The sequence below is a fragment of the Trichoplusia ni genome (assembly GCF_003590095.1).
Source record: "Trichoplusia ni isolate ovarian cell line Hi5 chromosome 23 unlocalized genomic scaffold, tn1 tig00003530_group22, whole genome shotgun sequence".
Classification (NCBI taxonomy): Eukaryota; Metazoa; Arthropoda; class Insecta; order Lepidoptera; family Noctuidae; genus Trichoplusia; species Trichoplusia ni.
In genome coordinates, this window is record NW_020799876.1 from 3982 (window position 1) to 21523 (window position 17542).

At 34.7% G+C, this 17542-nt stretch overlaps 3 protein-coding genes across 3 annotated transcripts; all 3 read left to right on the forward strand.

Annotated features, from left to right (window-relative positions):
* Positions 1 to 7701: 7701 nt before the first annotated feature.
* LOC113506720 (putative metallocarboxypeptidase ECM14) lies at positions 7702 to 10179 on the forward strand. Its single transcript, XM_026889552.1, is given in 5 exon segments — positions 7702 to 7907; positions 8169 to 8286; positions 8617 to 8670; positions 9861 to 9896; positions 9899 to 10179. Coding segments are annotated over 5 exon segments (564 nt in total). The 5' UTR covers positions 7702 to 7733; the 3' UTR covers positions 10081 to 10179.
* A 315-nt stretch (positions 10180 to 10494) lies between these two features.
* Positions 10495 to 12028, forward strand: LOC113506719 (zinc carboxypeptidase-like). Its single transcript, XM_026889551.1, has 3 exons — positions 10495 to 10816; positions 11173 to 11566; positions 11877 to 12028. The coding sequence occupies exons 1-3, from the start codon at positions 10728 to 10730 to the stop codon at positions 12006 to 12008; spliced, it is 615 nt and encodes a 204-aa protein (XP_026745352.1). The 5' UTR covers positions 10495 to 10727; the 3' UTR covers positions 12009 to 12028.
* A 1546-nt stretch (positions 12029 to 13574) lies between these two features.
* LOC113506718 lies at positions 13575 to 16871 on the forward strand (the record flags this gene model as incomplete). The annotated part of the gene is made up of 3 exons (XM_026889550.1): positions 13575 to 14341; positions 15083 to 15291; positions 16227 to 16871. Coding segments are annotated over exons 1-3 (1621 nt in total), but the record flags the coding sequence as incomplete, so codon positions are not given.
* Positions 16872 to 17542: the final 671 nt, after the last annotated feature.

A 17542-nucleotide genomic window follows, 5' to 3' on the forward strand; every position in this document is an offset into this window, starting at 1 on the left:
ACAACGAAAGTAAATCAAAGTGAAAACCCAGTAAAAACACACTAAAGTATCGACATCCCCATCCCTATGACGCGATAAGAAGGCAGACGGCGAAACAAAAGCTGTATCGATGCGAATTTCAACAATATCCGTGTAGAGCGTAAATCACGTGCGTCCGTCCTATTGTTTGTTGCCGCTCTGCGCTCTCCGAATGGCGTGTTCGTTTTTTAAAAACTGATTTTATCGATATGTTATAAAATTGATATGTTACCGGCACTATTTACTTGTAGCAGTGTTTTCAAATAATTAGCTGTATTATAGCGTGTGCACAATTTTGTTTTTCTTTTTTATTATTTTGTATTGACATAGACAGGATGTTGTGTTATTTTTATTTTTCCTTTTTTTCTGTTTCCTTTGGTACTCACTTTTTTTATTCAGCTCTACTACAAATTCGGAATTCATCAAAGTCATTTCCAACACTTCTTCTGTTAGGTATTCGATCTCGTATTCCTCTAAACCGCCGATTTCGTTATAAGTCAACCCAGTTACTGGAACAGTCTACCAATATTCAACGAATAACGCATACAAACCAGACATCCCGAATCACAATTCTGGTTAGTCAACTTCAGGTTATTTTTTTTCCTATTTGCACTGTACCGTATGGCTATGGACTGCTATCTCGGACAAAGCGATATGAGTCAAGCAAAAAATAGGATGCATTGTTTCGGCACAGTTTTGATAGTAGAGCGTCCGACGAAATATGATGCTGCCAATGTATTGTTTTAAAATTCTGAATGTAATGAACGTGCTTCTGCGGTTTCTCTATGTTGAAGCTTTGTAGGCTGTGTATTACTTTGTTTTGGGGTAGATTTAGTGTCACGTCAAGCGATGTCGACGAAGTTGCAAAAAAAAAATAGTAAAATTAATTGCTCTAGAATTAGAAAATGCGAATATGGTATGATTTAATTATATGTGTTTCATGGTGTCCGTCTAGTGCACATTTATTATCAAAAAATCTCCTTTTTATAAATAAACGTGGACATTGTAATGATAAAGTGTTGGTATGTCACCAATCCGATTCGGGTACCCATTTGGTCCCCCTAGGAATCTCAGTGCGCGCGCTGGTATTTACTGCAGGCATTCCAGAAATGCATATCTTCATCCCTCATTCCAAAGGGGACAACAGATATCTTAATAACATGAACCTCAAATTTGAGTTTTGGGGAACAATATATCATAAAGATACCTTTTCGCATAATGGCATATATTATGTAGAACTTCAACCATTTAATTATCTTTCGACAAGTGGATTCATATTTATTTATTTCAAAAAGGTTTACAAACGTGTATTTATTGGGATTACGACTAGGTAGTTCAACCCACATCCCGCCAACACGTTAGCTCATGATTAAGGCCTCTGGTTGGGTCCGAAACTAGTCGTGCTATCCCGATAAATACAGGTGAGTAAACAAATAATTTATGTATTTATTTCATAAATTTTCAAAAAGTCGCTTTCTCAAAGCACACCTCCTTTTCTGGTGGTACGCTCATTACCAGACATTGGGACCCTCACATACTCCACCCAGTGACGCCAGCAGTTACGGTCTGCAGCACTTAGAATAGGCTTTAGGAATATTAAAACTTGATCGGACTAACGTTTTGGACATCTGCCTACATATACATATTTTGCCTTCTTCTCAAGGAACATTTTAATTTGCATTTTGAAGAAATGATTTACGTTATCTGTCTGATCTAATAAATATTTAAAGAACTAAACATAGTAATGATAATTAATACATTTTAATTCTAGACTATGATGTATTAGATATGATATAGTCTCGTTTTTATCAGATTTTGTTTGATAAGTTTTTATTGGAATGTATAGGTAATATGAGAAAATGTTTGTCATCCCCAAACATAGAAATTACATCAATCGAATCCACTGTAATAAAGACTTGTTAATAACGTTATATTTCATAATGTTTTTAAGTTTTCTTATGGCCATCTCCATTTCAGATCTCGGTAATTTATTAAAATACCTCTGTGAATGACAATGAAATTCTGTCCGTCTTTAAAACGATACATCAACCCTACAAATAATATGAAAAAGTAAAATAAATTCTAACAAAAACATTTGGTAAATTCTATACCGTTTTTTTATATTATAAATGCCAAGAAAATACGAACTGTAAATTAAACTTTAAACAGCTGAAAACTGAAATAAATGCTACATTTTTCGTTTTCTCTTGAAATTTTCCGCATTCTTGAGCCAAGAGGCTCAGTAATGACGTTTACGGCAACAATAACGTCATAAAATGAAGCCAGGCCCTCCATAATATCTTTAGAAACGTCACACCTGCGGCCCCTACCACTGGTCCACTCCTGATCGAGTTTCGCTATCTCGATGAATATAAATCCGTCAATCCGTTGGACTGACAAGATGGAGTGACAAACTGGTTATAGTCGTTTCGAGTTGAGTCAAACGTTTGTGATGTCAATCTATGACGAAGGCGCATGGAAAAGGTATCTCTTGTAATTCATGGCAAAATAAACTTTTATATCGTCGATTAATCGATTTTGCTTGTCCGTAAAAATATATATTGATCTTATAACATGATAATTTGTCTGAATGATAAATTCGATACCTACCTATTACAGTTTATTATTTTGCCAAAGATTTTTTGACTGTTGTCGTGTTTACCGAGTGTATTTTATTTAAAAACAAGTGGTAGGGGTATTTTGCTTCAAGCTCAACTGGATAGGATTTTTAATTATATAAGGATATAAAAACTATGGCCGAGGCAAGCTTTAAAAGGACTCAAGATTAAGATTATAATTAATGTAAATGGATGAAAGAAAGCATTTTTCACGTCGCCATACTTACTCTATAGCCTTAATATTACTTTTTGCTTCATTTTCGTGAGCTATCATTTTTTATGATACTTTCAGGTGTATCATTTTGGTTAAATTTGTTAGTATTAGGTTTTGGACGCCTAAGCCCTTAATGTCTGTATTAAAATTTGATCTGCGATATTGAAAACGAAATGACTAGAATTTTCATATTTTTAGAATGAACATTTTTGTGGTTCCTCTAAATGAAAGGAAATTACAAGGCCAAACAGGACTTTGTCATCAATAAAATTAGCTAATCTTAACATCAGTAACTCTTCACAATAAGATCAATAACTATCCAGATCAAAATTAATCCTGTTTTTATCAAAAATCAAATAGTGCCTTAAATAAACCGGACCCTAATATTTTCCAAAACAAATTAATTAAGGCTTAAACATATCGCGGGTATCGAATCGGACACCGCTATATTATCAGGAGAAAATCAATTTGAGAGCGTTGTGAGCAACTTGAACAAGTTTGATACAGCGCTTTGGTATAGGAACTTAAGATGCTAAAGGCATAAGAATTAGCGAGATAACTGGATCCAAGCTATTAGTCTCGCTAAGGACTTGGAACGAAAGATTAATGTTTCTACATATTTTTACGTCAGTCGCCTATCATCATCATCATCATCCACAGCCTTTATCCTCCCACTGCTGGGCATAGGCCTCCCTTTTCTCGTGAAATTTTCTACGGTCCTGTGCTAGCTTCATCCAGACTCGACCCGAGACCTTTATTATGTCATCGATCCATCTTGCATCAGTCGCCTATAATAATAATGAATTATGAAAATAAAAGTTAAGGTTAAGCATCTATTGCTAATGTAATAAATTGGATGGGTGACCAAATTTCATTTCTCATTTGTTTATTTTTCATAACATTTGTATGGACAAAAATTGTACTGTTTTTTTCTGTACAATGAGTTTTATACACGTCACTGCAGTTTGCACCCTGAAGGTAATGTTTTTAATCATTGTCCACAGTCTAGACACCCAGTCCACAAGAACAAATGTGGCAAGAGAATATACTATTGATTAAAATTGATTCCTAAGTCTCTTGCTGAGTAAAATTAATTAGGAAACATACTCTAATTTTTTACTAAGTTTCATTTCAAATTTTATTGTCAAAAGTAATCAGCAGGTGTACTCTTAGACTGCCGGGCAAGCGGAATTGTCTGAAAAGGTTACCACAGCCCCTGTAAACAAAGAGCAGAAGAAGAAACATGAGTAGGTTTTAGTCTGTAAAATTCTGACTCTCCCTTCCACTTAACTCAAAGCGAGAGCTTGCCCTCCTAGAGGCTGGTATCACGCTAAATGCTAACACCGCTCGTTCATAACTTACACCACATACTTATCGCGATACTAAGAGACAATGGCGCCATTATTCCGTGCTGAGCGAGTTAACAATGAACCAAACACTGATTAAGAGGTAGAGTCCTGATCGTAAATTATTTTGTTCCTGCCTAGCCCTTTAAGGTAGAATCATAATGTAGAGCGGCAGGCAATTGGAAATTGTTCAAGATATTTGAGGTATACGACGTCTAAGCTGCTAAAGCTAAGCTAAAGAGAAATCAAGATCGGCTGATGATAAGGGATGACGGGTGATAGAAAACAGCTGTTCGGTAACGGTCAAATTAGAAGAAAATTATTTAATCAAGAGATTTTTATGACCCACAATTGCGATACAAGGATTGAATGCCCGAATGCTCTACGCACTAAGGAATTTAATCCTTGTGTTTTTTTATTCAATCAGCGATAGTTCATTTTCTAGGTACAGAAAAAATATATCAAAAATTTTCTGTCAATGCTTGATTGATTTAAAAGTTTATAGTAAAAGTAGAGTCTCAAGGCTCTACTTACAAGACTAAAAACGAATTTTTGAAGAGTGTCCGAAGAGGTTTTATTTATTGCACAAATTATAGGATTTAATCTCTTCACAGATATTCCTAACCCTTATACTATGTTAATACATATTGTGACAATGCCTATTATTATAGGCTCTATCGAACCAAGCTCTCTACATACCTGCATTCAATTTGCTGACCCATTGAACTCATCAATATCCTAGGCTGAGCACCACGGCTATTGCAGATTTGCACAATCCGTTTACTTAAACCTATGTGAATAATAAATAACCAAAATTGTATGTGTTAAAATGACATGTATAGTGTGTGAGTGAATCGGGTAAAGTTGAAGCTAATGAACTTGCCGTAATAATGTAGAGAAAAAGGGCAAAAACCAATGAAAGAAACGAAATAAAAAATTCTATAAAAAACGATACTCGATACTCATCACTTTAATGACAAAACTGCAATGTAACTTTAAATGTTCCATAAACAACTTTACTCGATACAATCATTGTACGCAAAATGCACTCACAATGCCAAGAAAAAAAAATTAAGCAACTCCGCAAATAAAATATCTCCAATCCAACATCTAATAAGAAAGAACGAAATTCAAATAGCAAATGTAAAAGACCGTTCCATTGCAGGCCGGTCGCCGCAATCCGGCATCGAAGACACGTCACATCGACATCGTACATGAGCTGATTTATGCGTGGACCGACGACACGGCGGTACCCGGCGATAAATATAATTGTGCTGCTCTGACCCACCCAGGGAGCGAGCGGCAAGTGTGTAAGGCGCCTTATATAATGGCATGTGGAATTCTGGAACACATTTTTTGAAAATCAGCTTTTGAAGTCAGAAAACGAAAGTTTGGGAAACAGAATGTTCTATCTTATGACATAAACAAGAGTCAAAAATTCGAAGTTTGGGTTAGTTTTCTCCTTTTTTTTTGTAAATACCTAAGTATTTTTATGTAATAATAGGTAGGAAAGCATGACCCAGTTTTCGAGTTTTCTGTAAACTGTTTATAATTTATATATTTTTTCCGTTTCACGAACTTCTGCGTTCAAAACGATCAAATAAACAAACGAATAAATATGCCAAAAATAATTCTCATTGTGCATAAGTTCCTACGAACGACTACAGATGTACCACAAGCAATTGTACAGGAAGACAGTTACACCAAGTAAAGGCATACTCGACCAAACATTAAACTAGGTCAAACCGAAAATAACCCTTAACACATTACAATAAAGATGACACCAGATGCAGAGATAAAATTGCAAAAGTTTCTCCGGACTGTTGTTGAACAATCGTGTATTTTATTTTGTTTGCGCGATTCCATAGTTTATAAAATTAAATTCCAAATTCCATTATGAAATTTCGACTTATCTTTTACCTTGTGGAGAGCCTGGCATATTTTGGAGATAAAGGAATTCTTACTATTGAGGTTTGAGAATAAACAATCAGGATCTTAATAATATTGTCAGACCATTTTTTTTTGTGATCCCAGTCGGTCAGTGGACTCAACTTGCAACGTTTTTAGGTAATTCTAAAACAGGCAACCAGGGGTTCGAACTCTACTGCCCTTAGTTCGCTGAAGCTACGTCCTTTGAAGAATTGTGCCAATGTATGAGGATGTGTCCATGTCTGACAGACGGGTCATGGTGTCCCACATTTACCTAAGGACTGAATAACAACATTTTCAATCATTATTATGATTGCAGTAAGGGGTATAAAGTTAAACTTTTATGAAATGCGAAAACACTGTAAAAGTCGTTTTTTAGTCAGAATAGTTTTTTATAGTTGGCTTATGATCTTAATTTTTTTTTGTTCACTTCATCATCTCTTAGATGGCTAGTAGAGAATGCTTCTGACGATACTGAATATACTCTGTAACAGACAAGCTAAAAAAATCCACAAAGGTCGCAAAGATAACCTAAACGTACCGCAATCACCCAATTATAAATGGATGAATCAATCACAAATTGCCTGTTTGGCATGAAATGTAACGATTCCCACCATCTATCTTATCAGATAATAAAATTATCGTCTCAATTACAAAATTATCATTTTATGATATTTACACTTCACGTCTGGCATCAACCCAAAATGTTGTTAAAAAATGTGTTAATAATTTTAGTAATTGTGTACACAATTGATGCTGTTAAGAAAGCTATGATGGCTAATAAGTTGTATCAGATAGTTCCTAAAGATGAAAGAGAGGTGGATATTTTAAATGACGTATATTATTCGAATCTTGGTGAATTCTGGGTTGAATATTTTAAAGCCAAAGATGATGTCAAGGTTATGGTATCTCCAAAAAACCTTGAGAAGTTTCAAGAAGTACTTAGGGTTGGAAATGTTGAAGCTAAAGAAATCATCGGCGATGTTCAAAGTAAGTAATTTTTTTAATAACTGGAATATGTTGTTTTAATATGTTTTATGTATTCAATGAAAGTTCTTTGTAGATTTTTAATAATGCTGTGGCTTAGCAGACATTTTTTAACATTAAATAAATGTTTCCTTTACTAAGTAATTTCAACCTTGTGTCGCTTATTTTCAAAATATTCCATGACACACGTGCAGGACACCCTAACGCTGTTAGTATTACATGTGATAACAAACCATAAATATACCTGACTAGTGCGATCTGTTTGTACTAATGTGCGTTCTGTAATAAAAGCTGTCTATGACAAAACGTCACTGTGTAAATTATTATCAGGTTATGGGCCCAGTAACAATGATTGTGAGCGAATAAACGCGAGGATTGAAATTTCTAATTCCAGAGTAATCAACGACCAACTAAAACCAGCAACCTCAAGAGCATCTGATACCTACCTATCCTATTCATGGTCAGCTTACCATGACCTTGACGCCATCTATAAGTGGTTAGACGAGCTAGAAACGAATCATACCGAGGTCAAAACTGTAGTAATGGGCAAATCATTGGAAAACCGAGATATCAAAGGAATAATTATCAATTACCATCCCCGAAATCAATAAACCGATTGGAATGATAGAAGGTACTCTTCATGCACGTGAATGGATCTCAGCAGCTACTGTCACTTGGTTATCAAGGAGTTTTTAACTAGCACCGGATCCTCAAATCAGGGCTTTGGCAGAAAACTTTGAATGGCATGTCTTTCCAGTTGTGAATCCAGATGGATATGTTTACACTTTTACTGATGTAAGTAATTCTATTATTTTTCGTACTTCTGGCTTTGTCGTCTTTTCTTAGGTACGCTTGCGTCTTTAAATTGGCCATGTCATGTATAATGACAAACTTACATGGCCAATTTTTAAACTGAGTTAGATTATAAGGTCTAGTCATCAAATCCTTGAGATGGCATAGATAATTTAAAACTACAAGGTTGATTTAGTCTGATTATATAATTTTGCGATGAAGAAGGAATCCATTTCATAGATAAAAATAATTTCTATCTTTCAGAATCGTATGTGGAGGAAGAACCGGAGTCCAGCTAGCGCCAAGACTTGCGCCGAAGGAGTGGACGATGACATGAGCCACGGTGTGGACCTCAACAGGAACTTTGATTTTGAATGGGCCAGTAAGTTTTTAGTTGTCCATCTATTTCACATTCCCCTTACCTTATGCAAGGTTTAAAATCACAGAGTTCATTTGATGTAAGTTCTTTTAACCTTTGAAAAAATCTTAGGCATACCGTTTTCCTCTGTTTACCAGATTTAGTAAGTGAAATTGGTTAATAATACGCAAATGAATGCAAAAAGGTAACGGGCACTGAAGGGATTCGAATCTAAAATCTTTGATTTGGCATTTCATTATATACACGACTAAGTTATTTCCTATAAAACGTTGAGATAACACATGATCAATAAGCATTAAGTTCTAATTATAAGCGGCTTTTCAATATTTACAGCTGTTGGTGCCTCGAATGATTCATGCACTAACACATACGCGGGCCCAAGTCCCGGCCTCGGAACCTGAAACTAAAAGCTATTGCCGAATATGCGCTATCTCTCAAGAATAAAGGAAACTTCATGTACTACCTCTCCTACCATTCTTACACTCAACTTATTATCCGTGCCCTATAGCCATGTTCAAAGTGACGGTGCCCTGCTTTCTGGAAACTATGGTGATATGGTAAGAAAACCTTTTTGAATAATAATTGATTCAGGATTTCTCACCTTTTACTTGATGAAAAATGTTTTGATCATAAAGAGTCAGTCTGCTCTGCTTTCAATTAGGCCCAGTAATATTTTTCAACAGACTTACTCCTGAAGCCGGTTTCTTTGGTTCTGTTTTTTGATTCTGATTTGAATTTATTTGGTACTCGATTCGGTCCCTGAAATGTCACTACCGAGGCAACACATGATTGAGTGGCGAGTGTTATCATCATTGTAAGCTATCGATCTAGTTTAGTTCCAACTCATGCTACTGGTCAAATTAGCGCTAGCGTCGACTTTTAGAGTCGATTTCAATTGACTATATCCGAACTCGATATTATAAGTACAATACAGGAGCAATAATAATATAATTTAATCGTAATGTCCTGAAGATACTCCACAGCTATTTTCAATATTTTCAGTTTGAAATTGCCCGTAAGGGGTTCTGACGCTATGAGAAGAAGAAACGGAACTGAAATATCGAGTGGGGTCTATCTGTACACGTTTTGTGTGAGTTTCATATATTTATTTTTTAATTTTTCAAAAGTTCTTCTATCCAGCCTTTCCAAGCTTTGATTTGGATAAGACTGAATGCTTCCAATCAACCAAATCAATTTTGGTGGAGTATGAATCATGGAATGTTTGCCTGTGTCCATAATCAGATGAATTGTTACAAAAAAAAAACATAATTATTACCCGTGTTTTTTTTTAAGTTATAAGTATTGTAGGGTTTGAAAGAGATGTCGCTTTGCCCCCGTGCATTGCACAGACACCTATTATTACTTTAAGACGTTATTAAATTGTGTAACGCGGGGCTTTCACAAACATTTAAGTCACACGCATAAAGACTACCAGACTGAGAACAGAAATGATTTTCCTAAGCGGAGATTGATCCCCGACACACTTTCGCACACTGAATTTTTCGTAGTGACCTCTACCACTCTGGTATCTGCGCCGTCAAAATAAGATAAACAGCAAGAATTCTTTTTATTTACAGATCCTATGAGCGGTTCAAGCTTTGACTGGGTAAATACTACACGAATGTACCTATCTCATATCTTATCGAACTTCGCGACCTTGGTGAGTACGGTTTTCTGTTGCCCCCAGAACAGATTATACCTACAGCCTTGGAAAACATGGATGGATTAATTGAGATGGACAGGACTGCAAGATCCTGCGCTATTACGCTCACACATCTGGAGCTAGCAGAGTACTAGTTTCTGCTGTTGTAGTTGCCTTTGGAATTGTCATGTCTTTGTTAGGTTAATTAATATTTTGAATGTTGTAAATTGTAATAATATTTATTGGTGTGAAAATTGTTTCATTTTCCAAACCCCATTTATTTTATCTTGCGTCTTTAGGTCTTAGCGATAATGCCATTAAAATCTTTGTTCGCACATTTAACGATTTCTTATTTACCATAGAAGCCTTCTGATTAATGTTAATATTGTTTTTGCAATTATGAAATTTAGAGCTTAAATATTTACGACTGACATTATGATTTGAATTGTAAATATTTTATCAGAAAGTCCGTCACACATGTAACGTGTAATTTTCATAAACTAATAAAACCGGTTATCAAACTAGATAAAGCTGTAATCAATTTATTGTCATAGATTATTCAAGTAATTCACTTCAATTAGGACGTAGGGAGAAGGCACACATAATGAAATTTAAAGAAATACTATTTGTATTGGCTATAGGAACTGCTATTAATGCAGAATATGTAAGCTATGAGAATTACAAAGTTTACAAGTAGTACCTGAAAACTGATAATGAAGTACAAATACTTTTGGATTTACAAAAGAATGTAGATTATGTATTTTGGAGTGATATAATTGCTAAAGATAGTGATGTGAAGATTATGGTGGCGCCAAAGAATCAAGAGGAATTCGAAAACTATTTCAAGAATGTCGGTATTCCGACCAAAGTCGCTATCGATAACGTACAAGAGTGAGTATTGTTATTGAGATAATTTAGTAATTTTAATCTTTTGGGTTTTCCTCAAAAGAGTGTAAAATAAAGTAAGTCAATGTTGAACATCAATATGAAATTTCATCATCAGCTTATATCATGTAATGTTTTTTGACGTTTTTGTTATTTGAATATGACTAAAATATAATCTAAATGATCTTAGAGTTCTATAACAACATATTATTATAATGCCGGCAAATAAATGTCCGACCGCTGGGACCTCCTGAAGCCATCTTCCGTATAAGAAACGTTTAAGAAATGTGGAAATTATGACAAACACTAATAATTTCAATTACACTAGTTCTGTCTTAACTCTTGTTTAATTTAATTTACAGTGCAATCGATGCTCAGAAGCGTCGCCCTCTTGACAGAAACCTCAACAACTACTCTTGGAATTACTACCTCTCTTTGGAAGAAATCAACACTTGGCTTGACAGCATCGCGCAAAGATTCCCTGATGTCGTCACTCCCCTCATCATCGGAAACTCTGTCGAAGGCAGATTCATCCGAGGTGTCAAAATCGACTTCAAGAAACAGGAAAATCCAGTCATTGGTATGCTTGAAGGTGGAATCCATGCTAGGGAATGGATTTCTCCTGCTACTGTCACTTATATTATCAACGAGTTCTTGACTAGTACCAACTCTGAAGTTAGGAACCTTGCTGAAAATGTCGTGTGGCATATCTTCCCTGTTGTCAACCCTGATGGCTACTCCTATACTTTCTCTGATGTAAGTAGATGTATTCATATCTAACGTAAGTAGCCTATGGCATTATAAGAACTGTAAGAGCTTATGATATTACTATTTTGAACATAGTTGAACATAATCAGATTACTCTCTCCTACGAAACCGGCCTCATGTGAAGTATGTATGTAGTTAGTGCTTAAATCTAAAATCTTCTTAATTGAATCCTTCATCAGAATAATAATTGTCATCGGCGCTTGTCCATGAAATACACTATAAACAAACTTGTACAAAAAATTAAATCACCAAAAACAAGTCGAGTGGTAAATACCATAAGGTTTAATTTGCTTTACAGAACAGAATGTGGAGAAAGAATAGGAATACGGCGAACCATACAACCTGCGGCTCCGCAAGTTCCGATATGAGCAACGGAATTGACTTGAACAGAAACTTCGGATTTATGTGGATGAGTGAGTTTTTATATTAATAAACAAATTTTTAAAATAAGATTTAATGAAAAAAAAAAATTAAAATACAAGCTTTAAAATCGCATAGCTTCTAGTAGGTGGTAACTGGTGATGAGTTAAAATCCGAACATGGGATTGCAATAATGAACAATACGAATGGCCAACTTTTGGGTTCATCAATGAACATGATAATAATATCATGTCACCAAACTCATAATCATCTAATGTGACTCCAATTAAAATTTCAAGATTAACAGTAAAAGAAAAACTTGTATGATGAATATCAAGTATATATACATTGAGGAATGCGATACGCTTTTGTTTTGTAATCTATACATATAATAAAATTGTAGAAAAGTGAAAACTGTACATTGAATATTTAAAAAAAAGAATAATTGCAGGGTGGTCTACGAACGATTCCGATGCCGAAAATATGATTTTTAGAATTTTTGTCTGTTTGTCTGTTTGTCTGTTTGTCTGTTTGTCTGTATGTATGTCCGGAAAGATCTCGGAAAGTACTGGATAGATTTGATTCAAATTTTTAGAGAATGTCAACAAGAGGTCCGGTCAACATACTTTTTACTTATTATCTCGCTTTTCGTTACAGGGGGTGAGCAGGAGCCTTTTATATCTATAAACAAATATCAAATTATCTCATAAACCACTGAATATATTTCGTTCAAATTTTGCATGAACCTTATCGTATACATGATACAACAAATATACAAAAACCATAACGCTACTATGCAGGGGGCATGAGCAGTAAAGTTTTAAATTTTTGGACTCACCCGTAACATCGTGTAATACAATTATGAGGTGTATTTTCACCCCATTGAGTAGTAGGCAGCACGGTAATCAATTTACAAAAAAAATCACGCTATTTATCTTAAGACTTTTGGCAGAGCAATAATAGAATTTTTCTAAAATAAATAATTTTCACAAAATTAGTCATTTTATTCTCTTTCAAGTCTATATAGGCCTACCGCGACTATTCACAAGTAAAATAAAAGAAACATAAACTAATACGTTTTTTTTATGCAATTGTTACCGTAATCGGTACATTCTTGAAAGAAGAAACTTAAATTCTTTTTATTTTCATTGATGTACTAAAATTACTCAAGTTCAAATGTGGAATGCCGTAACATGATTTTGTATTTATTTACGATAGGAGTATATACCTATGTTTTTAGCTCGGTAATGTTAGCGATGCTACTTCAAGATCAAAACATTCGTAGTGACACTCAACCCAAAGTTGCATGTAGTTCACATTGATCTCATCTATAATTATGCGTAACAAAAAATTACTGAACGATACAGTTAATTATTACCTTGGTTCATCTGTAACAACTAGCAACATTTTTTTTTCTTAAATTTGCAACATTACATAGGCCAAAAGTATTTCGGATAAAAAAACTGACTAGAAAAGAAGAATAGACATTATGTATCTATTGCTAGAATAATGTCTACTGATACCTGTGATTTTTCAATATTTTAACGATTTGATCGGTCGCTCGGCGTACGGTCGTGACAGGAGTGTACAGTAATTTAGTGCGAATTATTAAGTTGAAATATAATAACGAGCGAAAATGGTGCAGTGCAAGAAATGTAAACTATTTCTATCTATGAACAAAGATGACGTTATTAAGTGCAAAGGTGATTGTGATGGTGTATTCCATAAAAAATGCGTGCGTAATAATAAGCAGTTGGCGCTAAAGGAGATATGTGAAGAATGCTTGAAAAATGAGAGGAGCCCACCGCAAAATAAAGACACGAACTCCAGCTCTAAAATAACTGTGAACCCATGTGAAACATCAGGTGAAAAAATCTTAGAAGAAGTAAACAAAAAGCTAGAAGTGATTTACAACATGGAAAAAAAGTTAACTGAACTCACAGACACTGTTGACTTTTATGCAGAAATGTACCAAGAGATGAGTAACTTTAAGGAAGCCGCAGAAAAAAAGATTAAATCTCTCGAACAAAAGAATGTATTTCTAGAAAAGTACAACAGGGCTCTGGAAGAAAGGGTGGAAGAACTAGAAATGAAGGAGAAAGAAAAATGCTTAGAAATATGTGGTTTAGAGAATATACCTAACGAAAATACCAAGCAAGTTGTGCAAGAGGTGGCGAAATTATTGCAAGTTAATCCGGAAGATATTGAAGACGCGGAGAGGGTAGGCAAAGAAAAAGATGGAGACCAAAGACCGAGGATAATTAAAGTCAAACTACGAACGAAAAACGCACGGATCAAGTGGATGGCAGCGAAGAAGGAGCATACCGTCACTAATAGTAAATTGCATTCCAACGGCAGCGACAAAAGAATCTATATTAACGAAGATCTACCTAAACAGAAACGGCAATTACTGTGGTCAACACGAAACAAATTGAAAGAAAAAGGTTTTCAATATATATGGGTTCAAAATTTCAACATATTGGCTAAGAAAAATAATGACGAAACCAAAATTTATAAAATAACAACAGAAAGTGATTTGGAGAAGTTTTAATAATAATAACATTCGGCCACCGGCGACAACTCGCGCGCAGGTGTGCGGAGTGTGTGAACACACACCCTGATTCTTTCACTATAAAATTCGATTCAATAATCCAAAGTCAATATTCTATAGAAATAAACTTCAACAGATTACACAATATTGAAGAATTAAATAAATTGTCCCAAGAATATAATGGATTTCATATAATACATTTAAACATTCGTTCACTTCGTAAGCATTTTACTGAATTTCAAGTTATACTAGAAAAATATAAATACGTAATAGACATAATTATACTGAGCGAGATAATATCAAGAGAGAAGAATTATCTCTATATAACATACCTGGTTATGAAATACATGCAATGACTAGAGAAAACAAAAGGGGAGGGGAATCTTGATATATGCAAAGGACTTTCTAGACTTAGTACAAAGATAATTACCAATCAAGCTATGGAAACACTACACGGAGTATTCAAACACGAAAACAGAATATAAATATAATAGCCGTATATAGACCGGCCGAATAAAAATAAGAATCACTTCATGGAACATATCAAAATATTATTAGAAAAATACCATCAACAGAAAGTGTAATTGTAATAGGAGATACAAATATGACCTTCTGAATAATGAAAGGAGTCCAGCGACTACGAGTTACAAAAACACCCTGTGCGAATGCGGCCTGCACAGTGCGATTCCCGGAAACGAAGCGACGCGCGAGCCATCGTTAAAGGAGGAGCAGACGTCGTGCTTGGACACGTGTGGGTGCGAGAGAGACGGAGTATGGACTTCGCGGCCTATGTCCTTGAACTGTACATTTCGGATCATCATGCGGTTGGTTTAATGGTGAATTATAAAAGTGACATTAATGTAAACAAATCTAGTGATGATAATTTTGTTCAGGAAGTGATAAGTGAAAAAATCATTACGCAAAAGTTTAATGACTACGACTGGTCCCAGCTATTATTAATTAAGTGTCCTCTGAAGTTATACGAAACTATAGTAACAGATTTTAATACAATATATAGCGATAGTACAATTATAGTGCCAAAACGTAATAAACGTCACACACAGCCATGGGTAGATAAATGCTTGTACAATATGTTAAACCGTAGAGATAATTTATTTAGAGCGTGGAAACAAACACCGAAAGATATGAATAAAAGGCTGGAGTACACAAAATTTAGAAATAAAGTAAATAAATTAGTGAATGAAGCTAAGCACAAGTATAGGCAGTCCGAAATACAAAAATGTAATGGTGACTATAGAAAAATATGGGCAAATATCAACTCATGGATAGGACGGGGAAAAAATGATCTGGATAGCGTAATATCAAAGTACTTAGGCAAAAAAGAAGACATGTATACTATTTGCAGCAACTTTTCCAAAACATTTACAAACGAAATAAAAAATATCAAACATGATTGTAATATGAAATTTTTAGACAGAAATACGTATGTAAACCCTAGCTTAGTAAGTTTTAGATATAACAAAGTTACCTCATTAGATATAGAAAAAATTATAAATACATTATCTTTATATAAAGCGCCAGGAATAGATAAAATAAGAGTTACGGATATAAAATATTTATGTAAAACTTTGAGCCCAATATTAGCAAACTTCATCAATATGTGTATGACTCAATCTGTGTATCCTGACCGGTTGAAATATGCAATAATTCGACCGATATATAAGTCGGGGAGTCATATGGAATATGTAAACTATAGACCTATTGCTATACTTTCAGTTATAGATAAAATATTTGAAAAAGTAATTGTTGGCCAAATAAACACTTTCTTGGAACGTAATAACATACTGTCCGATGCTCAGCACGGCTTTAGAAAAGAACGCAGCACAGCCACAGCACTGACCCGGTTTGCGGACTTTGTCAATGAGAGTCTTAATTTAGGTAAGCAGCTCATAGCATTATTTATAGACTATAAAAAAGCCTTCGATACGCTTGACCATCACGTGTTGCTACAAGCAATGGAAGATTGTGGCATTCGCGGTCCCACTAATGAATGGTTCAAGAATTATCTTACCAATAGAAAGATTCGTACTGTAGTAAACGGAGTAGCGGGGGAGGAGGCTCCTGTTGACATGGGTGTGCCGACCGGATCAGTGTTCGGACCAGTAGGCTATATAATGCATGTGAATAGTGTAATTAACGTTGTAAGCAGATGTCGCGTGTATATGTATGCCGATGACATGTGCCTATTGTATGCGTCGAAAGATCTGACCGAGGCCCAGGAGAGTATTCAATCCGACTTTGAAAGAATAACGCAATGGGCACATGACAACGGTATAATCTTAAATATTCAAAAAACCAAGTACATGCATATATACTCACCGTATAATAACCGTGCTAAGGCCGCTGATGACAGCAGCATAGGTATAATAGGGCATACATATGACTGTCTTCATAGAAATAAAGCAAATTGCAATTGTGTCAACATACAATCAGTCACCACATATAAATACTTAGGCTTAAATGTCGACAAACATTTCAGCTGGAAGTCTCATGTAAATGATGTATGTAATAAGCTTAGACCGGTCCTTACCAATTTTTACCAACTTAAAAAAGTAATTAACAAAAATACGATGAGGATGGTCTACTATGCTCTGGCAGATTCTATAATTAGTTATGGTCTTAGTGTATATGGACGCACGTTTATAACATATATACGAGATATAAAATGTATTCAAACAAGGCTCATTAAATATTTAGTTAGTGCTAAAATTAAAAAAAAGTGCAATAAAGAATATGAAAAACTATATCCTATATGTAATATATTACCAATAGATGTAAAAACTATTTTTTTAATAGCCATAGAACATTATTATACAGATACATACAAAATAAAAACTGAAAATATATACAACACTAGGAACGTTGTACAAGGAAAACTAATAAAACCAAAAATAAACAACTATTACGGAGAGAGAATGACTGAATATTTAGTCCCTAAAATATTTAACAATATAGAAATACTAAGAACTGAACCTAAAATAAGTAAATATAAGTTAAAAGTTAAGCTGAAGGGCTTTTTGCTTAGCGAAGCT